The sequence below is a fragment of the Rhea pennata genome, chromosome 2 (genome assembly GCF_028389875.1).
Source record: "Rhea pennata isolate bPtePen1 chromosome 2, bPtePen1.pri, whole genome shotgun sequence".
Classification (NCBI taxonomy): domain Eukaryota; kingdom Metazoa; phylum Chordata; class Aves; order Rheiformes; family Rheidae; genus Rhea; species Rhea pennata.
This window is the reverse complement of record NC_084664.1, coordinates 6,842,661-6,870,253: the sequence shown is the minus strand read 5'-3', so window position 1 is coordinate 6,870,253 and position 27,593 is coordinate 6,842,661. Positions and strand designations below refer to the sequence as shown.

The 27,593-nt window shown below is 41.0% G+C and overlaps 1 protein-coding gene across 4 annotated transcripts in view; it reads right to left on the bottom strand.

Moving 5' to 3' along the window:
* Positions 1-27,593, bottom strand: part of LOC134136755 (sodium channel protein type 5 subunit alpha-like) — a 213,825-nt gene that overhangs the window by 42,625 nt on the left and 143,607 nt on the right. Inside the window, exons 17-19 of one of the 4 annotated variants that reach the window (XM_062568777.1) lie at positions 15,838-15,996; positions 10,058-10,178; positions 1,126-1,280 (exon numbers count right to left, since the gene is read on the bottom strand). In XM_062568777.1, the coding sequence (XP_062424761.1) occupies positions 1,126-1,280; positions 10,058-10,178; positions 15,838-15,996 (435 nt within the window). The remainder of the gene's footprint in view (positions 1-1,125; positions 1,281-10,057; positions 10,179-15,837; positions 15,997-27,593) is intronic. The other 3 variants (XM_062568778.1, XM_062568779.1, XM_062568780.1) reach the window with 3 other exon arrangements.

Genomic DNA, 27,593 nt, shown 5'->3' with positions numbered 1-27,593 from the left:
TGGGTCTCCTCCTATATGTTTAAGACAGATTCATCCTTTTGGCAGAAGCTAATCCTGACGTCCACTTGCAACCTGTCTGAATGTGATACTGCCAGCAAACTTAGGAAGTGTACTTCTCACTCTTCACTGAGAATACCATCAGTGATCACCAGACCAAAGCCTAGAGAACTCTTGATACATCTCTTTGCTTTATGCCCAGCTGAAAACCTGGGAGAAAATCCACCAGCTTCCGTGATGTTCCTAGCACAATGTAAATGACCCACATAAATGTGTGCGCGCTGGATCAGAGCTTTAAGCCTTAGATTGAAGTCCTTGACTGTTTTATCTAGGTGAGTATTGTGAGGAATAGTGGAGGGAAGAAAAGTTGAGGATGAAGCACTAGTGCAGTGCTCAGTGCTGAAAGCAGACTGCTTTCAGGCCGTGGAAGGAACAAGTTGGTCAGTCAGGCCAACTCTCAAAAACTGCCTGCCAGTTACCCTCACTGCGGAGAGCCCAGGGCTGATAATACAGAGAACATAATTCCAGTATGCAGTGGGGCCTCAGGAGGAAAGGACTGGTTATCAGAGTCATAGGCAATAACCAGCCAGCTCCATTCCTTTTCACTCTTATGGATGAAAGCAGGAGCTATCTATATGTGGATGCTACTATGATTTAAGCTAATGTTAATTAAAAGTGTGATAGTCAGCCATTAATTCTGTGGGTAGCACTCTGAGTCAGCATTCACTGCATCTTTTAAGATTTTGATTTACTGATTACAAAGTGGGTTAAAAAAAAAGAGATATTCACAGATCAAAAGACAAGTCTCCAGATGGGGACTGCCATAGAACAGTCGTGGGACACTGAAGTAGTAATTCTTGGCAGCTTCCTCACACCTTCCTTAAGGATGTGCTTTTAAAATTTGCACATCATAATTTTATGTTATAACTCAAGAAGGTTCCCCATGATAGAGAAAAGATGGATAAAATAAAAAAAAAAAAAAAAAAGGAGAAGATATGTCGCGGACATGCTTCGTTTTGAGAAATGAGCAGTAAGGACTTGTAAGGTGTGGCATGCAGCTACTCTGAGATTGCCTTCTCTTAGACCCAAGTCTGCTCTCAACTGACCAGGAAATCCTATTACACTTACCAGGGCTCCACTGCTCAGCAGGATCATGAATATGATGAAAGTTTCAAACCAGTTGTGTTCAACAATTCTGTAGCAGGTTTTCCGCAGCCTCCACCAAATTTTGCCTGGAAACTTTGTGGTGTCCACTGAACAACATGGGAAGAATCGGACACAAACTGAAAAAAAAAAAAAAAAAAAGAAAGAAAGAAAGAACGAACTTGTTAAAAAAAGCCTATCTAAGGCTTAAAGCTGTAATAAATCCTCTAAACAAGATTTCCTGTAGGTGTGAGCTATTCTGTAGACACTTTCATCTCTTGTTTTTCTTTTCATTCTCTTCTGCTCTGCCTTCTGTTTCCCCCTTTCACTCCTCTATTTAAAAATACTCAAAATCACTTAAAATCTGCCCCAGTGGTTTCTCCTAATGATTTTTAATGACATATAAAATGCTGGCAATGAGTCACCAGCACCCCAGGTCAATTATACTGTGTTAGCTAAGCTCAGGCAACATAACTCAATGGGCCTAATGATTTTAGCAGGGTATTATCAATAGTCTCAGCATCCTTTTGAAAGTAGGAAAGACGTTTTCTTGTTTTTTCAGTACCACTAGAGTTAGTGATTAAGGTGGCAATTTGATGAAAGGGAGAAGAGGGGATGATGTGCTGCCACGCAGATGGGTCCAAAGTGCTGAAAGGATTCACATAGGAAGAGCGGGAGCAGACTTTGACCTTTTGTACTTTCATGAGCTTAAACAAGGCATTAGGGTTCAATTTAGAAAGGTACTTAGGTGGCTAAATCCTTTTTGATTTAAATGGAAATTTAGGTATCGAGTCTCTCCATCCACAAGCTCGTTCCCCACTGGCATTTCATACTACTTTCTGATCTCAGTGAAGTATTGCAATGATGAATACTCTGATAGCTAAATGGTGTAGTGGAAATGGGGACCACAAAAACATCTCTGATAGGCAAAACTATGACAACTCTTAGTCTTCTTAGAAACAGTTAATTGCCCTAGTAAAAGAACAGTGTCATTGGTGATGGATGGCTCCACATTTGCCTTTTGAAAATTGCTATATCCATTGGTTTATGCTGGGTAGGAACTTAAAATTGTGATGAGCACACATCTGGGACTTATCCTTGTCCAGGCTGGCCTTTCAGCTGTATGTCACAACATATGCTCATATAACCCTCAGAAACTACACTATTTCCAAAAAGTAAGCTTTTAACTTTATCCCTGCTCCAAGTGTTGCAAAGAAAGAGGCTTTGCTATGGTATTTTATCAGCCTCATCATGCGATAAAAATTTACAGGCCAACTGCTTCCATAGCTGAAAAGTGGCCAAGGTTACTAACATGTCTGAAGCATAGAGCAACTGCTCAGAAGTGACAACAGAGGACATCTCACTATGGTGATGTAATGCAATATTATTGCAAGTAGAAATAATATTTAGTCAAGGAAGCTGAGGAAGGAAAGAGGGTCAATGCCAAGGTTATGCGTACAGCAGATGCTGCTAATTCAAGGTGGCATAACTGAGGTGCTTGAGCTGCATGTGATTTGTGAGGAGATCAAGTGTAGCTCCTGGGACACTGGGATTCCCATGCAGCTGGAAGTCAGACTGCGCTGGCAGCAGGCTGATAGGTTTTCGGAGTTCCAGACTCTGCCAGGAGGAACTGAGCTGCTAAGCCTGCCATGGTCCTCCTGACATTTTCTGTACGTTTATATTAGCCCTGGTCTTCCTGCTGTGAAGTGGCAGCACTACAGGGTGTTGCTATGGTACTCCATATGTGATGCACTCCTAGAGCTCCTCTTCCTTTCCATCCCTGAGATGTTTGGTAGGTGTATATGCTTGGTGAAACATATAAAGTTTCAGGATGGGACTAACAGGAAAGGAAACAATTTATGTTGAAGTAATTCTACAGTGATGCAAAGCTACCTGTGCTCTAAGTATAGATCATACAGATCTACCCAGCTCCAAAATTATCATTGTACTCTGGAATTCAGAGATATTCTGGACTCAGCTGAAGTACACTAGATTAATCAAACTATTTGAGAAGAACATAATGGTAGGAGAAAATGCTAGTTTAACAGTAAATGACTCCCTGCTCTTTACCTCTTCACAGGTCATGTACTACTCCAATAAAGGAAAGTTTTATCCCTCTATACACTCCAATCCTAAACACTGAAGAATCATGACAAAGAATAAAAGCATATTATGTTAGTCAGTGCTTTTTGCTAAAAGCAGTATAGTGCTTAGCAATAGTGAGCTGTGTGATGTGGGTATATATCAGGAAATGGATGCACGGCATGGGCTTCAGGCATGCAGTACTGCATGACATCAGGTTCCCAGAGCTCATATATTTGTATGCAAGTACTGCTTAGAGCACCACTTATTTGCCTGTGATGCCCACACAGTGTGATCACACCAGCATGACATGACACTTGACCATTCCCTTAGCAGTGGTGCTCTGAAACTGTTATACTGCTTCTGACTGCCCAGCTAGCATGCTCATTACCAGCTTGCAGATGTCTGGTCAACACTCTGTGCTGCTATGCAAGTCCATGGGTCAGCTGCCCACCCAGCTTCAACTCAGGAAGAACAGGGACTCGGGCTCAGATCCCTCATTCATCCTTCAAACAACTTAATGAGCAAGCTTAAATGTGGATTTCTCATTTTAAACAGAAATTCTCCTCTATATCTAACTATTGCTTCTAGTAGAAGAAACTTTTCATCAGCCTATTGTGTTCCTATTAATAGATTAATTTTTGAAAAATTACCATTTTTCAGACTTCAAACATTTTTCCATTCTTTCTTCCCCCTCCTTTCGTCCTAAATTACTTCTTAGACTGATATTGCCTCTTTTAGTCTCTTAGATGAGTGCCTAGGCTCAGCTAGCCACAGGCTCCGTAAGTCATTGGAAAAGGTTAGGATCTTTCAGCAAGTGTTGCTCCTCAATACAAGATAGGTTGGACTAATCATTCCCTGGAGGAGTCTACCCCTCTCTTTCCATTACAGAGAGACCCTACATGACTACCTGAGCCCAGGTATTGCTAGAGTTAGGAGATCATCTTCAAATTAAATAATAACAAGAAGGGCACCAGAACATCTCAAGTTGCTTCATTTGTGATTCAAAATTTTTATAAAATGATGAAAACAGGCCACTGCTGATTCAGCCAGTTTCATCTGGCAATCCACATGTATGGAGTTGTATTTTTAAAGCTATAAAGCCAGCTGAAACTACTTTATATATATATATATACTATATATATATATATATATTTTCCATGGCTTTCATGCAATTCTGCTCTGATAATAAAAAAACCTGCTGGTTACTGACATTAACACCTTGAAAAATCTAGAATAGCTTCTCAGATGAGTCAGCCCAAACTCACAGCACTATTACATCTCATGCTTTTGATTGGGCCCAGTTCAGGAATATTTAGACCAGATTCTGCTACAATTACTAGTGTCAAGTAGCACTGCCATGAATAATCAGGCTGGTTGAATTCAGATGAAATTCTATTTTTATCTTCTCTTAAATCAAACAAAAAACAAATGAAAAGAAATCTGAAAGGGAAAAAGAAAATAATGACCACAAATAGGTCTTTTAATGAGTAAGTAAGGTATATTTCCATTTTGAATTTTCTGATTTCTCTCACTGACAGTTATTTAATGCCTATGCTTGTTTGGAATTTCTCATGCTGCTTCCAGCCCACTATTTTGGTGACCTTGACCCAAGCTTAAATACAAAGTTAGAAGCTTCACATAATCCAGCAAAAAAAGTTTACCTGACATTGGTCAGTGTTCAAATCTTTTTTTCCCAATTTCTATGAAAGTGTCAGGAAATGCGCTTTGGTATCAAAAATCTTTCAGTGTGTTTTAGGGGTGATCTGGCTGCTCCCTTGTGCACAAGGACCAAGGATCTGGTGAGGGTCTGAGCAATCAAAATTAAAGCTGACTTCTGCCACAAGGCAGGTGGTCAGCAGATCCCAGGTTCAGGTCTTGAAAGCTTATTTATCCACATGAAGAAGGCTGTTCATTAACACCTTTTAACACAGCGAGTGTTAAGACACGAATAAACCCTTCGGCATTTCTTGTAACAGCGTTATCCAGACTGCCTTGTCTCATAGATTTCTGCCCTGAAATCAATGCTGTTAGGGAGCTGGTTGCATAGAAGAGGTTGCCTGCCTTTTGATTTAGTCAGGGCTCACTTTTGCTACCCTAAGTCATGCTGGGCTACATCTTTTTTTTGTGAATAAACGGACTCATTTCCACTAAAGCCTTTTGGACAGTAGGTTACTTTTCAACAGAAACATGGAACAGCAGAGAAAGTCCTACACAAAGGATCAACATTATTTGCTGGCAAATCAGTGAAGTTGAACTGAGCTACATTAGTGGTGGACTTTCCCAAGAACAACAGCTGTTTTCAATTCAAACTAGAATATTGTGTACAATTTCTCACTAAACAGAGACCTTTTCATCAGAGAATCATTACAAATACATCAGTATAACATAAAGTTATTTATTTTTTGCTTGTTTTTCATGAGTGGATTTTTCCCTTCAGTCACTGCAGTGTCCTGCAGCACAATCATAAATTGAAGACTGCAATGGATCCTAAACTGCAGATGCAAGCAGAAAAGAGTCTGTGACAAAGAAAGCATTTACACGTCTGCCACAATGACAAACAAGCTACCAAAAAAATTAGAGGAATTTAATTTGCAATGCATTTTGTGTAAATATTTCTCTCATTTTACGCTCACTTTTTGTTGCGCATTATAACCATGGAGCTGCTAGACCTTATTGCCTTACCCTGGCACATTGTGGAACAAATCTCTCAGTTGTAAGTACACAAGAAGTACACAAACTTCTTTCTGCATGCATAGCACCCAAGCCTGTTGATTTGAGGCTTCTGAGTAGAGCCTTCACACTCCACAGCTTGTTCACATCCCAATATACATTTAAATTCACATAAAATTGTTAGATGTGTTTTGGCTAGATTAAGATGCTGTTTCTCTTCAATAGAGCAAGAAGAGCAATTGTTTTCTTCTATACTGTCATCCAACATGTCTTCTACATTGTTTTCAGACCATGATAATTTGTAGCTACTTTTGCACAGAAATTTCCAATGACTGACGTTCACTTCTAGCACAAAACAGTATTTTGCTTGGCATTGAGTGTTGGTTGCAGCAATGCTTATGTATGACACAAAGAAACTATGTCTTCCTCACCACAAATTCAAGCAGGCAGATATTTATAAACTTGTTCTAACACATATCTGCTAAACCAGGTTTCTAAAAACCAGTCTGCCTAGTGGTGAGTACTCAAGCAAGAAAACAAGTCTGATTGGGAAGAGTCCCCAGATGACTTCCCAAGCTACTGGTAGCAGTGGAGGGAACATGATCTCTGCAAACCTTCCATATCTACCCACCTCGGACAAGCTGAAATCTAGAGGTCCTGTCCAACCTGAGTTATTCTGATTCTGTACATTCAAAAGGACTGTAGGTCTTTTCTGAGGTCTGAAACTGTATGATAAAATAGTAGTATGTCCTTCCTGATGGAAAAGCACATTGTATCTCAGGTATTGCGACTAGAGGAAAAAGATAGTTTAAAATGTGGTTTTGGTCTGTGTAGGATGACACCTCGCACGTTCAGTTGGGCTTGATTTCATTCTACTCAGCGTTTAAACATCACCTGGTGACAGCCGCTGCAGCTCAGTTTAGATTTGTTCAGTTTAATGGTCTGTTTGAAGCTCCTCTTCACTTTCACATTTCTAAACAGCCGTTAACAGCTACTGGGGAGGACGTGACACAGCTTTCCACCATTAACCAGAATAACTTCCCTTTAGCGCACAAAATTTTCAAGCTGTGATACTTGCTCCTGTATGGTCACATGAAAATAAGGCTGCGCGTGTCCTTGGTGTCACGAGCTGCGATCAACTGCGTGTTGAGCAAGGTAGTTCATTCCAGCACAAACATCTGATGATACTCCTTTGAACCGTTTGCCAGCAGCCTGTATCTGGGGAATTACGCTTGAGGACTCGGTGAAAATTTTCTCCTATTAGGGTCTGGGAGAGAGGAGAGTGCTGGGCCCATGGGCTCCCTTTGAATGACCTTCTGTGAGACACAGAAGATAATGTCCAAATAGCAATTTGTGATGCAGAGAGAACACATACCAATAGGGGTAACACCACTAGAGTGTTGCAAGGCATCTGGAGGAAAAAATACCCAAATAGCTGGCATTACCTAGGTGTTGCTTTCCCATCAACTGGGAACAAGATCTCTCCAGTTCTATCAGGTTTTTTCTCAGCATTACTTGCCAGCTGCCAGATCTGTGACTCTACCCTGGCTTCACATTTCCTGACCCAAGAATATTGTCAGCTGACCCTAATCAAAGCTATTTTGAGATGATAACAAATTAACAAGTCTCCCCAAGAAAGCCACGACCTATGGCTAATCTGGGTCATCCAACTACAGGAAAACTGTGACCTCAGCAAACTTTCAGCAACTATTTCAAGAACATGCATTATCTTCATTGCCTTTGTTATCTGAAAAGGGGGACTGAATCCTGAACATATTTGCTCAGGACACAACTTACACTGAATATGTTTAGAAATATCATAGTTTGAATTTAGACAGCTGGTGAGATAATCAGGTAACAACTTAACCTTTCCTTTACTTCTTGTCAAATATCTGTCTTTCACCACGTGGTCATTCTCCTGAATATACCAAATATTATTATAGCTCTTTTTTATTAGACAGTAAAGACCACAATAGATAAAATTGCTCAGTGCTTGCCCTTCAATAGTGTCATTTTAGTACTGTATAACTTTACCACATATTAGCTAACTAACTAAACTGATTTTTTTTTTATGACAGTTCTGTGAGGCGTTATTACAACTGTAAGTTTAGGGAAAAATATGCAAAGGATGGTATTTAACAGAAGAAGAAAGAAAATACTTTGTTTCTCTACATATGAAAAATAAAAAAATCTTAATGTTATTGCAGTAAGAACTGTTTGGAAATTCTAGCTTTTAGCACATTGACTTTGAATTTGATGAGGGATCATTCACATGCATTTTTCCCAAATCTATAAGGAATAAAACACTTGGCCTACATAGTAGCTTTTAAAAAGTCTGCATAGATATGTGCACCAAGGGAAAGAGGAGCAGACACTCTGGAAAGGACATTGCCTGCATCTCCCAGCACCACTGTGGACCAGGCTAAGGACTGACAGCAACTTTTCTTTGAATTTCCATTCAGTGCTCAAGGATCAGCTGATTGTACCTGGGAGAAAAGGAAAATACTCTGACTTGAACAGGGACTGATGAGAAGCTAGAAGAGCTAAAGAATCAAAGGTAATCCACTGGTAAGCCTGAGGCTCAGCCCACAAGGTCTTCACTTCTACATTTCTCTGCAGCCACAGTGTAAAGCTTGTAGCTGCTACCACATCTCCCATTAACGGCACAGGAGAAGACCTGAGAAACTGTATTGGTATTGGTATGGTACTGCATGATGCCATTTTGAGGAGTTCTTGTTGTTCTAAGAAAGAAGAAATTAGAGTGCTATTGCTCTGGAAATGTGCACTGAATGAAGTGGTGGGCTGTGTGATCTCTATTTGTTTTAAAAACTGGAAGGTGACCATGGTCAACCACCGCTTCAGCATCTGTAAATTGTCCAGCACTTGGCTGAGAAATATTACTAGCAGCACATTTTTAATACAGGCTTTTCTGTGGAATCGTAATTTAATTTCTTGCTTTACAGTGCAGGACATAGATCACTGCTCACTAGCCTCATTAAGAAATATACTGTGAAAGAATGAAAACTTCAGATCTAATTTTGAAATACTATTGTATATACCAGAATAGTTATAGCAGAGCACCATGCTTTCTTCAGTCAACTGCATTAATTTTTGGCTACTGCTTTTAAAAAGAACTGCCAAAAAAATGTTTAGATCCTAGGGACATTTGTAAGCCCTGCAGGTCTCCCTTACCCCATTCAATCATCTTCCTCACACATATAGAGATGCACATTTTCGCTGACTTTAGGGGCACTCATATACCCAGTAAATCATATCTGTCTGATCCCATCTGAGCAGCTCGACTGTTACATAGAATAGTCCTTGAATTTTCAAAGGAATATACTAACATTCAACTAATCCTATTTTCCCTCATCCAGATTTAAAGGAAAATGAAGAATCTGACTGAGTTATTATTTGGAATAGAACTTGCTTTGAGAAGAAATAACTTAGGATGGTATTTACCTTGTAGATTTTGCTAAAGAATAAATCTTTGGACACTGTTGGCTTTTAATCCTGTGTTTTGGGTTAAGGTGATGTTAATAAAATGTTGGTGAATTCTGGTATTAAAAGTGGTTATGTAAATGTGAATTGTTGTTACGTAACATAATTAAGTAAAATACCCTAATATATAGCACATTTCTAGTCAACTGAAGTTACAGAACGTGCTCATCTTAATGCCCTTCAGAATAAATAGAAGAGACTCTCCAGATCTCACAAACTGGGCAGACAGTTTCTACTAAGTGGCTACATTTAAACAACAGAAACAGCTTGACTTGGTTAGTTCTCTACCAAATTTGAGCATGCACACATTTTGGAAGGCAAAGGTCTTCATTGGCCATGTTAGAAAAATCAACCTAAAAAAAAAAAAAAAAAGAAGACTTTATGGCACAAATTGAAAATGAAAAAAGCCTAACAAGTTAGAAGCTGCACAGCAATTCAGAGCATGCTTTCAGCTTATCAGACTCTGGAAATCCAAAGACTAATGTTAACAAGTAATTCTGAGCATGTGTTTGGGGCATTACAGTATCTAAGAAATGAAGTGCATCCAGTGAAATACTATTGCAAGTAGCCAGAGCGACTTGGTGTGAATGTGGAGACACGTTCGATAAGAGAACAGGAGGTTTCTCACTTTGGCGTTGCAGTGAGATACGCAGGCCCTTACCTTCAGGGAAGCAATCTTCAGGCTCCATCAGCTCCTCGGCAAACTCAGGGATCTGTTCCAGCAGTTCTGCAGGATTTGTCAAATCCACTGTGCTGCCTTCAGAAAGACTGATTTCATCAAGCTTGTTGTCAGCAAGAGCAAAGACGAGGAAAACAAATTGATCAATTGCCCTGAAAGAGGCAGTGAAATTTTTTTTCCCCCGCTAATATCCTAGCTAAAGTGATCACGACAGAAAAATCGCCATGCACTTCATAGGGCGCCCACTCCTCGAGTGACAGGTCTAGCTATTCTGTGCTGAGTGAGCAGTTGACCCATAAATAACGACAATAAAAATTAAAATGTAGAAGTTATTTTAAAGTAAAATAGAAACAAAACTTAGAAAGACAGTGAATGACTCCTGCATGTTAATATTAGGTGGAAGCTTAGAACAACCGAACCAGTAAACCACCAGAACTGTGATCTAGCTCCTGATTCATTGAAGAATGAATCAGAGGATCTACACTGAGTTTCTATGTCTGGAACCCTTTTCCTGAGGCTCCTAACCCATGTCCAGCGGGAGAAATTGAGCTGGATCTAAATCCAGTCGGTGGGGACCACGCTGTGCTCCCTGCAGCCCTCTCCTTGGAGAGACTTAGAGCTTCTGCTCTGAGATGGGCAGAAGTCTCTCTGTCACCAGGACAAAATGATGGACTGGTCACCCAAAGCCACAACATGCACCCGTGAGAGGGCACCTTCACGTGCCTTGTCCCAGGACTAACGTGTCCCAGATACGTGGTGGTGGCCGCTCACATTTCAATCCCACTCATCGGATCCGAAGGTGACGAGAGAGGAGGGACACAGGCTTTCAAACGCCTTTCAGTAGCTCTACGGCTTGCCTGAAAGGTTTGATATCACTGCCGTGGGCAAGCGGCATGAATTCAGCGCATCTCAAATCCTCCTCAGTAAAATGGGGGCAGTAATATTGCCACTTCCTGAGGAACTGGTTGTTGCGTCTATTTAAAACAGGACGACTCGAGTAGATCTGCATAAACAGTTCTGGGAAATGGCTTATTTTCAAAAATTGTTTTTGAGGCTGGCCAAAACTATGCAAGAAATTGGGTTAAATATGGCAAAGGATTTTGACCAAAATCTGAAGTTTTATTTTGAAATTTCACCAAATTATTTTAAAAGTTTAAAATTATTAAAAAGTTAAATTATTAAAAAGGGTTAAATAGACTACCCATATATGAGATAGAAATTTAATTTCAGGTCAAACATTTCTTTAACAGATTCAAAATATTTTCTTTTGAAAAACAGGATTTTTTTCTATTTTTTATTTCAGTAGGTAGAATAAAATGTTTACATTTTATGTTAATCCAAAGTGATCCTTTCCTTGATTATTCAGCTTGGCTATTAAAGTGAAAGACCTAATATTTATCTAGTCCTGCTCAGAGTTTGTTTCGGACTACGTGTCAGAGCAGTATCTGTCACCAGTGGTTGATAACAAAGCTGGGACCTTCTAGGGATCATGGCAACGTGAAATAGCCATAAGCAGGAGTCGGGAGATGTTGGTCATTTGTTAACTGTCTTATTATGTGTTCTCTGAATGCCTACTAAAAACTTTTGTGCTTTATCTTGTAATACTATTGTCTCCATTTAAAAAAATGAGGACAGTAATACTTACCCATGCTTTTAAACAACCTGTGAGACAGTTATATGAAAGATTGCTCTTACACATAAATTATTATTTCCATAAGGATGATGGTGATGGAGTTAGCGAATAGGCACAGCTTCATATATTTATTATTAATGTGAAAATGGGCCTTCGGTTTTCCAGTGTAAACAGTCAATGCAAAATTTATAGCCGAATTTAAAGAAATGCTGAACCCAGGGTAAAATGGGCAAGACTGAACATTCCAGTGGTGCTTGCACGTAGGGAAGGGAGCTACCTGTCTGCAATTAACTGCAGTATCCGGAAGGTCATAGTCTTGGTGAGGGTTTTTAATGTTCTGCTCAAAGGGACTACAAAGAATTGAAAAGATAACGTTCAAAAAGAAAGTTAGAACAAAAAGCACAGGTCAAAGACGTGGATAAAGCTTCCAAAAAAAACCCCATATGCAGAATGTAGCTATCATACAGAGAATGGCCTATTTTCTACAGACTACAGACTGTACACAAGGGTGGAAAAAAATGCCATACCAAGTATTAGCACAATCAGAACTTTCTGATACTGTTCATTAGGGAATGCATTTAGTCATTATCTGTTCTGTTAGGAAGATGTCAAAACATGCTGAAATCGTCCTGAATCATATACAGTTGTAGGATGTAGAAAATAGAGTTTCCAATGAGAAAGAAGCCTTGTTTTAAATAATTCTTACTAATAGAAAGAAATCAAAGAAAACTGAGAACAATGTCAGATTGATAGCATTGTCAATGAGAGTGCTGTATTTAGTGGAGACGGATTAGGAAATCCACAGAACACAGTACAGTGCAATTATATTAGACTACAAGGAAAACATCTTAAAGAATCAAGAATGCTAGAGTTATTTACCAGGAGGAGTTTTCAGAAAACATTAGAATCCATCAGCGTCAAAGGGAGATAAGGAACATGCAAGACAAAATGGACAGGATTTATTTTGAAAAGCTTTCAAGGAGGAAGAGACAAAAAACATGGATTTAGAAAACATTAGGCTGAGGGTCTGTACTGGGACCAGAAAAAGAAGGAACCATATGTATAAGAGAGGAGGGGAAGTTAGGAAAGCTTGTAGGAAAAGAAGCAAAGGTTACTCTTTGCCAGAAAGGATAAAGTGGTTAAGAAGGTTTTCATGAACTCAGTAACAGAAAGAAAAGATCTAGAGACATATGAACAATTGATGAGGGAGATGCAACTCATCAAAATTCAATTGACTAATAAAATAAAACTCTTTTTAAAAACATCCAACAAGAAGACAAATAAAAAGGGAGCAAGAAAATTGATAAAAGTGTAAACAAAGAACTATCTAGAATACCTGAAACATGCAAATCAGCAGATCTAGACAGTGTGTAAAGGGATCTGAAACACGAACTTAACACAGCATTACCAATCAATACTGAATGCTCATGAAAACTTGATAAGGATCAGGGGAGTAGCAGTAAGCAAAGACAACACTGACATCTGAGAACAGGAAAGGGGAGCAATCATGGGAATCACAGATCACTAAAATCCCTTGCTCTAGCTTGGGACTGAATAAATGCAGTAACTCCTCGGAGGAGGAAAGGGTGGTATTTTCTTGCAGGCTAGCTGAGTGAAATGTCATAAAGACCCAAAGTTTTGGGGATGGATCTGCTAAGGACAGTGTGCACCTGCAGGGTGCAAAGAGGCCCAAAAGTGGCAAAAAGGACAGTAGATATTTCCTTCTCCTTTCTTGCAGTAAAGGAAGGGGGTGTTCTGGGGCAGACACAACGAGATCCATCAGAAGCTCCTTTGGGAAACCTTCCACTAGTGTGTGATTTCACACTGTAGAGGTTAATTTTTATTTCTCAGCAGAGTAGCTCTGCCTTACGTAGCTGGACAAGGTTTCTACATCCTCCACTCATTGTGTTTGGGATATTGTGTTTAGTTGTTGGCACAGAAACTCCAGAAAGGAACTAACAGAGGGAGTTGAGAAGAAAGATGTAAAAAAAGTCAAATAAAGGGAGCAGAGATGCAAAATTATAAATGATATTCTGAAAAATGATAAAAGTTAGGCTGGTTATTAAGGCAATATCCCCAGCCATGAGATTTTTCTAAGCAGGTGAATTGTTCCCTTTGGTAAATGAAGAAAGCTAAGTTGTCTGATATGTTTAAAGGTAGATTGGACAAACCTGTATGAATATCTCACAGGGAAGTATTTTGGCAGAAAAAATGTACTGTTTTGTTCTATGAGGTCTTTTCCACCTATAACATTGATTTTGTTTCTATAGTGTCTTTCTGATGAGTTATATAGGATGAATCATAATGTATCCTTTACTGACATCAACAGTGTTTTATGGAGAACACATTCAATGCGTCTTATAGCTTCCTGTTATTGACTGAATATCTCAAAGTCCTCTCTCGTGGGCATACCAGATCTGTTAAGTTACTTCCTCACAGTCATTGGCTTTATACGGCTAGTCGCAAGTTCTTGGGACATTCATCAAATAGATTGTCGTGTCCTTATGTGTCGGCACCAAGATTACTTATGAATACGAGGAGTTTTAAGTATGTAATGTCCACGCAAGATCTGGCCTTCAAAAATAGCATCCTTTGGGCTTTGCTCTTTCATGTTGGTATTCACAGCCTCATGTGAACTTCCGTTCGATTTCAAGTCATCCCTGGAGTATTGCCATGTTCCTCCACCTCTTTCTAAGCAGCCACAAATAGAATCAATTATACTCTACTATAGAAAGGTGACATCTGTGTCCCAGGACCCTTTGAAATTTGAGGGAGGAAATGGGGATTATTTCTTTATCACAATGTTGCTGAATATATCAGGGCTAGAATGTTCCTGTATTATTATGACATTTCATTATAGAACTAAAAAAAGGACATTAATTTTCTAACCTCCATTTTAGGGTAACAGGGTTTATTTATCTTTTTAACAGAAAAGGTTTAAACATGAAGGGTTTAAACCTAATCCCCTGTGAGAAAATTTCCTAAGATGATCTTACATTTCCTACTAGTTACAACTCCCTCATGGAATTTGTGGGGCCTCAGATGACAAGTTCAGGTGCAGATGTCTCAGTTCAACCAAGTCCATATGACAGTATTAATCAGCATAGGCAAGATGAGCTCTGCTCAGGGGATGCTCCACCCATGTAAAGATCTACCATAGGATTGCTCCTGCTGTGCACAAGCTCTCTAGCAATTGTATGGTAGAATCGGAAAAGGTGTGATGTGTCTTTATACAACGTCACCCTTTCACCTTCATTAATTCTTTCCCCCCCTGCCCCAAACTGCCAGCAGTTCCAATCTCAACTATCTAGGGAGTTCCTCAGACTCTCACGATATTACCCTAGTTCCTGCTTTCAAAAAGGAGAACCATCATTTTCTAATTATAAAGGCAACATTATATCATCAAAACGCTGAATTTGTATGGAGGAAAAAAAACAGTCAGCAATTAGGATACAGGGAATTCAAGCCTGGAGTCACTCAGTATGCAAAAAATACGTACTTTTGATATTTATGTTTATAAGCACAATGTAATCCTGAAAGATGAAAATAAAGGTCAATATGCACACATTGAGCACACATGAGTGAGTCATATTTCGGCTAATATCAAAAGAATGATACTCAGGCTTACTATTTGGTTACTATCTTAATGTCAGGTACTTAAATTTTTGCAACTTTCTTGGGTCTGCAGTGCTAACAGGAAAAAAATGGTAACCTAATGCAGTTAACAGATGCCCTTGAGTAAGAGCAAGGTTTAGACCTGCAAAGTCAGCAGATGTCATTCTTAGAGTTGCTGTTCAGAGAAAAAAAACATGCACATTTGTTCATAAAGTAAGACAGTTAACATTATAGATTAATTTGTGGGTTTATCCAAAACCCCTGGAATCCCATTTAAAGTATTTTAATTTATAATGCACATTTTCCAAGCATTGCAATTTTTTTTATAATGACAAAATCTTCTCTTCTTGAATAAGACTGTAATACCGACTGTTCCCTGTTGTGTGACCGGTCCTGCGACTAGGCAAGCACTTATTTTTACCAGCCATAAACCCCGTATAAAGCTGTGATATGCGCTATCGAGCCGGTGCTACGGATTGCATGCAGTAGCAGGTAGGAAAGTTGTTTCTGTTACCTCTTTTTGCCCTACTGGAGGTGATGGCTCAGCCTTCAACTGCTTATCCACGTGCAACTCACTTAACTCTTCAGAAATCTCAGAGTTCTGACTCCGGACGCCTGGGCTTTGGCATCGCTGCCCCCTCAGCTGCAGCTGTTTTTCCTGCTGGAAATAATCCTACATGGGTTTATTTTCTTTTCCTTTGATATAGCACGTTTATTTCTTAAGGAGAACTCCCCAGCTAGAAGAGAAAATACCCTGGACTACACTTGTCAGGGAATGACATCTGAAGGGAAAAAAATGGCAAGCAGCAAGATTACACAAACTTACGCCGTAACTTTTGGAGTTTAGCAACTGGATATGTCAAGTTGGCTGGCTGTAGGAAAGGGGGGAAAAAAACAGGCCAGCTTTTTTCTGAGCTGCTGTTGCTTGGCGGGGGGCTGTTGTCCCGCCATACCCGTTTTCCCGTCTGTTTTTGAGAGACGAGCGCTCTCCCGTGACCCGGGGACCGCGGAAAGGAGCTCGCTCTTCGGTCGGGTAGCCGAGGGGCGTTTTCGGGAGCCAGGCGATGCGGCGGCGGCGTTCGCCCCTGCGCCCGGGGGAGAAGGGCAGGAGCGCAACGCCCAGCGCCGCGCTACGAGCCTGCTCTGCACGGCGCGGAAAAACACCCAGACAACACCAGCTACGTCTTGCAGAGGAGGAAGACCCAGAGTGCACAGGAAAAGATAAAAGCTCTCTAAAAATAGATGTGGAAAAATTGCAGGTAAACATTGAGACATACGCTGCTCCTCTGCGGCAAAGCGTTTAAGACTACTTTGACGCCCGCTGCTATCAGAGGGCCTTAACCACAGGTGGAAAAGAGCACGCACCCGTAAGCACTTTGCTAAAACCAGGAACCCGGGCAACAATTTTTTCCTGCAAACCCGTCTGACTCGACCCACCGCTCACCAGCGCACGCGGTGCCATTTAAACCCCGCCGCGACCTCCCGGGGCGGGCGACTACCGCCGCCGAGCTCCCTGGAAGCGCTCGCCGGGAGGCTCCCTGCTGGGGGGGTCCCCGCGCGCCCAGCCCCGGGGGCGCTGCTGCCGTAAATCGGTTCGGCTCTATCGATTCGGGCGCGAGCGGGACCTCTGTGAAAGCGCCGCGGCTCGTCGGAGCATTACCATCGTTCATGTCATTACTAGCGCTGCTACTACAATATTAATAAAACTCAAGCTGATTTCAAAGGGTTGTGCTGAATTGCTTGCAGAAGGCCTTCCATGCTGAGAAAAAAATTACAAGCATAACAGGATTTCAGTAATAATTACTTGAACCTATTTAACTTTTACTTGTCCACTTTTTTTTTTTTTTTTTTTTTTTTTTTGCATTGACTGGCATTCAAAGTTAATCATGGACTAAGAGAGTTTCCCTTTCCTAGGGAGCCACAGGCTACCTGCCTCTGTTCTCAAGCCACATCACCGCAGGAAGTCCCAGAAGAGATACCAAGGGCAAAAAAACACTTTATTCCAAATATAACTATCTGAAATAACAGATGACACAAAGGAAGCAGTTGGTTAAGCAAATTGCTCTCTGTATAAATACTTCCAGACTGTCAAGTTTGGACCAATCCTTTCAAATGTCGTTCTGTGTTTCTAGCAAATTAATTTAAAATTAAATTTCTCGTTTCCTGCTTCAGAGGACATGTGCTCTAAAATATATTCTAACTTTAATAGATTAAATTATGCATGTCCAAGCCTGCACCCTCTGCATAAGAATGTATTACATGCAATTTCCAGGCACAGTTTAGCACTGATATTCACAGGCCAAAGATCACTCCATAATCATTGCATTACAGTTCTCTCCCTATTGAAGAGTTATACTCTCTGAAGTGTATCTTTGGAAATAGTGCAATATGTAGAGGAGAGGCTAATCTAGACACAAGGCACTTGGCCATAAAAATTTTTTTTTTTTTTTTGGCAATGTGTATACAACTTGGTACCAAGCAATCTTAATGGCAGGGTATTGGTTATAGCACTAAAACAACAGAAACGATTATTTCATACTAAAAGTGCAGTGCAATCGGGGGTGACATCTCAAGTTCATTTATGCAGAAAGGTTGTGCACTCATATTCATTAGAGACTGCAGTGTATGAGAACAAGCTATATAATTCAGTTGATCTGAAGAATATTCAAGTTATTAAGTAAATTATTGCACTGAATAGCTAAGGTGGAATCCAATACAGACCTTACACCCATTCTCCATTGAGTAACCCCTCTGTGTGGCACCAAGATGTAGGAACACTTTCCTAGAGACTAAACTCCAGGAAATGTAGATCCAGCCACTACCTAGAGATCACACTTGTAGCAACTACCCAAGCAGATGATGCCAATTAGTGCTGATGACATATATCCTGTTAAATTATCCAATAGGGACAAAATGTCCATGTGCTGGGACAATGAATCAGTTCATCACCATGTGTTTTCATATCTGCCCTGCAAGCTTATAAGATGGGAGAAAACCTCTAGGAAAAACAGACCCATCACCAGAATCTGCCTTTATAGGATCGTCCCCAAAGGAGCATTAGGGAACCAGTGGCATTACTGCAAATGACTGGTGCCAGCCCTGCAAAACCACTCTCATGGGATGAAGTGGTCTCTGTTCCAGCACGCAGCAGCGGTACAGCAGCACAGACCTGTCTGTGGAGAGGTGTATTTGTTTTATTTTGTTTAACTTTGGACTGTTTGCTTTTGTTCGGATTCCAGATGATTCGTTCTTCTGGCAGCGACGATGGTAGGTTTGTCTCCCGCAAAGCTCCCCACCGTGGGTGGTTTATGTAATTTGTTTTTAATTTTTGTATCAAGTGCCATGTTGCCAAGGCATTACACATTATGTTAATATTTATCGATTCATTTGTTTTCATAATTTATAAAGTGAAAACATACAGCAATACAAAAACTTTGTGTGTATAAACGGAGGGTTGGGGGCTTGGGACAGAAGTCAGCTCCTCTAGAGCGCACGTTGGAAGTTTGCTCACCCCTATTCTGACCCGGGCTCCAAAGAGAGGAGCTCTGCTAATGCCGTATTAGTAATCAGTGCATGGAGGACGATGTACCCGGAGTTGTGCCCTTGCATGCTGCAGGTCAGCTGTAGCACCAGAAAAGCAGCGATTATAGCTTCAGATTGAAAATAGAGCATAATCTGGGTGACATCTCAAGTGTGTTTGTGCAGGGACCCACATACTTGTTTGCTGACACAAATAAATACAAAGGCTCCACACTGCGTTCTGCCTCTGAAAAGCACAGATCGGCTAATTGTTTCAGGCTCAAACGGGGATTAGTGCAAATGCCCGTCCTTTGGAAAGAGGACTTGCTGCTGGCAAAACAAGACAAATACCTGTCATCAGCATGGATTCGCTTTATTCCTGCCCCATGGAAATATCATTTTTTCCATCGTGTGCAAACTAATTTGGAACGACGATCCTATGCCCTGTCTTTCAGATGGTGATCAACTCAGATGGATTCTCTTGACTCTTCACTCACTATCTGGATCATGACCCTTGCTTGTAACATTTGTTCCCTGATTCCCTGGCCACGGCTGTTGTGAGAAAGAAGTGCAAAGCCTTTGATAGCAGGAAGCTTCCTTTTCCAAGCAGGTGGGGAGGTAAGAAAAAGAACTGGCTCCAGAGCCCTTCCCCCTAGCAACTGTCACTGCTGAGCCAGCAAGATAGGATGAAAGATGTGGCAGGATGAACTTACTTAAACTTATTTTCTGAGGCGGAGGGGGCAGGCTCTGACTCTGATGGGAGAGTACAACTGCGGACTGCCCTTTACTCAGTTCACAGTGCATTGGGAGGCTTCACCCCTGGGTATCTTCTCTGCTCCCCACTAGGCTCATGGCTTCCCATGTCTCTCCGAAGAGAGATTTTTAGGGTCCGTGTTCACTTTTCAGGAATGAGGTGGTCAGGACTTACGGATTGTAGTGTCTTTCCAGGTACAGATCCAATGCAGAGGAGAGGTAGAGGTCTCCTCAACTAGAAGTCTGCGTGCCCTGGATCACAGGACACACTTGTCTACACAGATGAGGTGGCCCTGCTTTACCATGGGAGACCGTTCATCAGAGGACACTTCACCACTGGACAAGGCAGCAGTAACAGGACCACTTTAGCCATTCTTAAATGACTGCCACTATGAATTTGAGCCTCTTGAAGGAACCCAGCTCAGTATAGCAGCGATTAATCTTTTAATAGCAGGCAGCATATTTAGCCTGCAAGGTTTCCCATAGCCAGTTTTGAAATCTGAAAAACAGAATCGGGATCTAAGGAGCTTTTCATGTATAGCAAACACAGTTCAGTGGTGTAACATATGTAGTTATGAGAGGACTGTTTACTCTGTAAAGTAATTGTTGATAGCCATGTTCCTCCTTGCAGATAGCTATGGAGTTCATAAAAATTACCATGCCTGGTAGCAATTGGCATCCTTTCTCGGCAACAGTTTGCATCTAGTAACTGGCACCCTTTCTCTGCAGAGGAGCCAAGAAGTAAATGATCATGAAAACTGAACAGTTTATATCCTACCTCTACATAAGGGGAGAAGCAAGCAGATTGCAATGCTGCTGAAATATAGCAAAGCTTGCATTACTGCCTGTGTGGCACCTGTTTCTTATGTAAAGTAAGTAGGAGACCACAGTCTGCAGAGCTGCCAGGCTGACAACTTTCAGATATGCTGAATTCACTCTTTTTGAAAAGCCTTGAAAAATCAGTGTTAAAAAGTGAGAGAAATAAATAACTGTGAACCAGGGAGATGAACTGTGGGTTCTCATTACCAGACAGATCATTTATGATCCTGGTTCTCTTCTTTTATGAGTAAATGTAAATCCTGTGGCTCCAATAAAATCAATGGATTTATCTTTCTGCATGTTCAGGATGAGAAGAAAAAATTACCAAATATATCTGGAAAATCCCTTTGCTTCCTTAATATGAGAAATAGAAGATTAATAGCACTTATTCTGCTGGGAATATAGCAGGGCTGATATGTAGCTGTCAGTTTTAAACAGGCACTTTTGAGAATCTTTCTGCTCCTATTTGAAGAATTACTCCTCTAAAGCAGAGCTGCTACTACTCAGTTTAATGAGAAATCCGAGGAAAAGCCGGAGCAATATCACACCACAGGGACAGGACTGTAGTGAAGACACAAAGACAACTCATGCTACGCTGCTCATTTAAAAATACGTTTCATTAGCAGACAACACCATTTACAATACCCCGATGTAAAGTGTGTGAAGTCCTGCCTTGAGCCTACAGCGCAGACCAACAGTAAGCATGCGCATAACTTACAAACTGCAAATACATTAGAGGGGGGAAGGAAAGAAGTCTAAACCCATCAGGTGAGAATGGGTACCCCCCACTCTCCATCCTATGCCACCAAGCCCATCATAGTTCTTTTAAGAGCAATGACTGGATACCAGACGAGCTTGGCCTGCTGGTTTTCTCCAGCTCTGCAGTCTTTATCTACCCTTCCCTCTCTGTTCACCTGTGCAAAAGTCAGCTAAAACCTGGTACTAAGGGTGCAATAAACCGTAGTCAAAATTAGGTGGTGTGGGTCATATTTGCCATACATTTCCTTTTTTATTTTTCTTATTTTTCTTTTTTTTCTTAATGTCACAGGCTTAATAGGGACCTATTTGTAAAAAACAAAATTGGTAACATACGCGTGCAGAAAAGCAAGGTAGACCAATGAGGTTAGATACAATAGTCTCCAAATTCAGAAAGAACATGTGCTTGTACTCCAGCTCCCATTGAATGTGCCAGTAAACAAAATTATAACCTTAATCTGGAAGGCAGCTATTCCCAAGAGAGTTTTCAGCCATGCTGTCATCTGTCAGAGTTATCGCCACTGTAGTCACGGCAATTATTAGTCTGAACTTACTCCTATGCAGCTAAATACAGAACTTGCCCTGGTGACTCTGTGGATGTAAGAAACATTTTTTTCTTCAAAGTCGTAGAGTATTTGGAGACAGAGTGCAGTATTTATTCTAAAAGATAATGTATTTTGTGAGTACTTAGCTGAATAAAAGAGCCAGAATCTGTCCCTTAAACTTCAGAATGGCTAAAGCTGCCCACGGCTCAGCAGAAGGTGTTAACAGCAAAAACTGCTCTGGTACCTGTCCGCCCCATTATTTTTTCATTTTGATTAAAGGTGAACTAAAACTTCCCCGGACAAACATCATCGCAGCCACTAACTGCTATTCGCTGAGCAAATTCTGGATACTTTGCCAAGTGTCTTTCCTCGAGAAAGGGAGCAACAGCTTAGCAGTGCTCCACAGCCGATTAATCCAGAGCATTTTAAGAGACTGAGCTCTGGCCACGGAGGAGCAGAGCGCATTAGTGCTCATGGCTTGGTCCTTGCTGGTCTGAGATCTTTTCCCACAGTGGGCAACATGCTGCCCATAATAAAGCATAGATTCATTATTCTAAGGGTTCGGTTTTAAAATTAGTCTAAGTGAGAGAACTTGGCAAAAAGATGCACTGCCAAAGTTAATTTAGCCTGTTATCAATTCAAAAGGCTTAAATAGGCAGTGAAAGTGTTTCATAAGTGTTCATTGTTCAGAGTTCAAACTAATACCTTCTGCTAAATTGCATTTTGAAGTTTAATCACACTCCGCTTCATGTTTCTTTTGGTAATAAGGATCTCTCCATCGTATAATGTGAAGAATTCACACAAATGAGTTCCTCTGATGGAAGTTAAAATTTTGGAAGTTTGTCTCAAAGTGCAGTGTGCTTTGAGAGGGTGCCTGAAATAACCACAAATCTTTTCACCCAAATAAGGCATTAATATTTTGATCGCTCAGGAAGTCTCACATCATTATATGCAATAGAAAAAAAAGAAAAAGACAGGCTTTTAGATGCCATTATTTTAAATTGCGGTGTTTTGGACTTAATCAAAGGGAGCAGTTTTAACCGCCCTGCACATGCTCACCGTCTCACTTGGCTTAAGAGCTGTTTGGTAACTGGCTGTTATTCATTTTGTCCAAAATGCTAAGTGTCGGCATTTTCTTTACCAAAGGGAGAAACAGTGAGAAATGCTCATTTCTGAGCAATGTTTTGCTCCAGGGAAGGATACGGATACTGGGAAATGGCACCCAGTAGACTGTGACTGACGCGTAGTCCAGGGTCTGGGCACTTGTCCAAATGCATGTTGTCAAGTCCGTTATGCCTGATATCAGTTCTTTCAATGCCAGACTTATTTTTTTTTCTTTTTTTTTCCTCTTTCTTTCCTCCATCAGCTCCCTGATTTCCTGCACCTTAGGCATTTTGCTGCGGAGAAATATATTTCCCTGGCGCTGCGCGCTGAATGAGCACCCTCAAACCTGTGTTAGCAGTATGACTGCTCTCATCACGTCAGTGGAGAGCTGACATTGAGACTTCTAGCTCAGCCATGTCATACCAAAGCAAAATAAATACAAATGTCCTTATATATGCAAAAGCAAAGGCAAATGTGTAGTTGGTTTAAACCTGCCAGTGCAGCTAACAGTCTTTTTATTCTAATGGTCTTGCTGCTATTCTTCCTGACACGATAAATAAAGAAATATTATATTTTACTGCTAAAAATAATTAGCCCATAATTGAGGCCTATGCGGTTTTCCAGAAACGCAAAGCAAAACATGCAATTTGAAAAGGGAGAAATCCAGGCAAGCTATACATCTGCCTGTACAACATATAATAATAATGAAAAAAAAGTCTTACTCAATGATCAGAAAAATATTGGCCCAAATAAAGCCGTCAGCTGGAATGTTGTAGGATTTACGGTGTGCTGCATGCATGCGTACATGTGGACTCACATTCCTGCCAGTAATAACGGGGGAGTAATCAACTGGCTTCAAAGGTATTTTATCTAGTTGCATTAAAAGAGAATTTGTCCCACAGACTGGAACAGAAAACAACAGGAATATAAATATTGCTTGAAAGGGCATTACATTTCCTGACAATAAGGTGTATTTCCTGCAGTAAAAGGCTGAAATTAATGCACCCTGTCAAATAAGCATACAGCTTCATGGTATCTCTGGTTTATGGACATTAGAATTATTAGGGACATGAGACATTTTCACAAATAATTTTATATCAAAATCTTTATGCACTGTTATTTTAAGGGTAATTTTCAATAATTTCAGTTATACTTATATAAACTGGGAATAACTGTTGACTTTTACATAGTTACTTCAGTTTTAGGGACAAGTCTGCAATGCTCAGAAATTAACAAAAACATTTTGATCAAATGAAAAGGAACCAGATGTGAGTCCAGATGCACAAGGTGAACCCGAGACATTTAATTCTTTTTTTTTCTATCTAATCATTTAGGTATCATAGCTAAAACAAAATGTATAGGCACTGTGCAGAAATTATTGGTTGAAGATTTTGACTCTATGTTATGAGAAAGCTAAAACTTGATGATCCTAATAGTCCTTTCTGACCTTAAAATTACTAATCTGTTACTGAAGTTGGAAATGGCAAAAAATCCTTAAACAAAACCAAGCCAGTTCTGAAGCAGAACTGTCGGGAAGAAGAGAAGAAAAGCCTGGGATTTTGATCCACTTCAGGATAATATAAAAACTGTCCCAGTGAATAGAGATGGTGGTTGCAACCAGCTCTATCACTGACATATGAAACCAGTTACTCATCTGTAGGCTGGAAAACTGTTCTCCTCAGCTGTTGTGTCTGGTGGACTCGGGCAGAGGTGTGCCTGAGAGAAGAACTGGTGGTCAGGATGAAACATGAGTGAGAGTGAGAAAGCAAGGAGCTTCCTGCTACAATGAATAAATTGGTGGATGTGCAAAATCCTGGGCTGTTTGTGTGGGTCCAGGCTCAAACCTTTCTGAAATCATAGCAGAGATTCTGCTCCACCATAGAGGAGAGTGGGGAGAGCGCATTGAGACAGTACAGCTGTGCAGGTGGGACACGAGGATGATCTCGGGCTGCTTTGCAGGCTCGGGAGGGCACAAATCAGCCATGGCAGCAGCTGGGATCCGGCCGCTGCAAAATGAGAGGGCAGCGCTCTAGCGGGGCGCGCGTCTGGTGCAGAGGAATGTGTAAGAAGCTGCAAAGCGCTCCGCCACGGCAGCGGGCAGCGAGCACTTTCCATATGACCCAATTAGCCACTCCATCGTAACAAAACAATAACGACGTTTTCTGAAGACGAGCAGGCAAGTGCTGCTTGCTGGGCACTGCACTGAGCGTGAAAGCACAAAGATGTTCTCAGAGGAGCATGGCATCCGTGTCTGGCTTTGTCACTGCAGAGGGGTGAATGTGACATGTCTTGCAGACCACTGGGGCCAAGAGCTACCAGCCACCACACCGTAGGTTTTCTTCTTAGTAGCATGCTATAGATAGATCAGAGGGGTGAATGTGACATGTCTTTCAGACCACTGGGGCCAAGAGCCACCAGCCACCACACTGTGGGTTTTCTTCTTAGTAGCATGCTATAGATAGATCAAGGTGACAGCAGTAGTTTGTCCGAGACTATGTATGTAGTAATTAAATTTAAGAAGGGAGAGGAAGGAATAACATCCTTATTGGGTTAATTTGAACAGAAGGCAAAGCTCAGAGTCTTTTTTGAGGTTGTGCTAAAGACATCCGTCAGCTGTAGGAACCCGAGAAAAACTGTCATCAATACACAAGAGGATCCAAACGTCACATGGAAAGACCTGGATGCTCTGAGGCTTGGAGTAATAGAAAGAGGATGCAGTTCAATGGTATAAATGCACGATACTGTCCTCTGGGGACTGATTCAGGGTGTCAGCCCAGCATTACTCACTTGGAAACTCATTGCAATCTATAATGGGATTTCTCTGAACCACAAAGCAATGCAGCAGTGAGACAGGCACAAGTGGTTCTAGGCTATACCTGTGGGCACCTTGAAGGTTAAGCAACAGTAAAGCAGGAAGTTTGATTTAAGTTTTGTACTTGTATATATAATGTAAACGATAAAAAAAAAAATCCGATGTCTGAAACCTTCAGTGTAGTTAGATTGCGGGTAAGTTCTGCTAGGATCCAGTAAGTCAAGTGAACGGAACTTTGCACACTGAATTGTCCTATCACCTTACTGTCTCCACAATCTGATCCATACTTCTTCAAAAAATTGAAATTTGATGCCACATATGAAAGATTGTCTTTATAAGCAATTACAATCATTCCACAGAGGCTCAAGAAATTATCCACAATTTAATCATCTAGAAAGTCAAAAGGAGAACTCAAATCAATCTTGAAAAGATGCAGTCAGAGAGCTGCTGTGGTTGCTGCTAAGCTTTGGGAGTTTTCCTGCTAGGATGATCTGGTTTTGGAATTCTACATCTCAAAGGCACTGGAAAAACAGAAGATAGTTTTCACGTAATAGAGGATTATTTGGACACCAAGTGTTCCTGAAATATGACTGGATGGATGATAAAGCAGTGATTATTCTTTCTGTCATTTTGAGGATAAACTTATCTTCAAATCGCTGATGTGGAAGAAACCACTTCCCTGTGGACTGACAGGGAGAAAATACCCACATGGAGCAAGGAGGGTGGTTAGTCTCCATAAAGAGCCAAGCAAAAATGGTGCAGTGACAGTCCCCTATAAACATATCAGATAATAAAGACAAATAAATGAAGTTCAAGGTGGTCCTTTCCTACGTCCCTTGCTAGGCCTCAGTCTCAGTCTTCTGCAAGCTTCTTGCACCTGCACCGACTTTGATGGTTCAGCATTTTTTCAGATCCTTTTGCCTTATGTGTGGGCTACAAGCTTGTGTCTCCTGGCTCTTTGAGCTGGTAGAGCATCTCACATCTCAGTAATCAAAGGAGATTAAGAAGCTATCAGGTGGACTCACTCCTTCAAAACTCTCTCAATGACAGTGCCAAAAACTGGTAGCTTTCAGGAAGACGGCTGCTGCCGGTGTAAGCTTTGATAATAGAAACAGCAGCTGAAATTTAAACTTAGAAATCTCCATTACACTGGTGAATGTCGTGTAATGAGAAGGGTTTCTCATCTTCTGAAATTTCAGACTACTGTGCGTTACTCCATGGGCCCCGCTCCTCTTAACTACAACGGCTTACTTTAGAGTTGTTTTGCGACTTTTCCAGAGGAGCTCAGCCTTGGTACAGGAGCTGTAAGCTGAACTGATCATCACCTTAAAATACCCCATTGGTATCAACTGTTTTGCAGCTCTGCCTGAGGCCATCTTCCCTTCAGCCTCTCAGATGGCTGGGGCTGGATTGACACGAGCACATGACGAGCAGAGCCTGGCCCAGGGTCCTTCGGCTTACAGAAAATCAGAGGCAAATGCATCAAATGCTACGCGTTGTATAGGATTACGGTTAATCAAATGGCTTCACAGTATAGTTTTAACATGTTTGATACACAGAGAAAATACTGTAATACCTTGACTTAAAATTCTCTGAGCTCCATGAAAAATGCGTTGCCCGCTCTGAAGAGTATCTCCAGCGCCTCTGCAGCGAACACCAGTGCTACAGGCCCCACGGGAAATAAGAGAACCTGCAGAACCATGGGCTTCTCCGTCACGGGTGTTATGCAAGAATTTTCATTAAATAATATCGTGCTATACATTTCTTTTTACCTCTTTCCACATATAATTGCACTAAAACCTACATGTATGAGGAGAAAGGCATATTCTGGCAATATTACCAAATGGCTGCTAAATTCCAAGTCAGCTAACAACTTTAAAGTGAAAAAGGCCACTTTTTCTTCTCTTGAGAAGTAAATATACATACAGATTCTCTTTGCACATGCTAAAATATGTAAATATG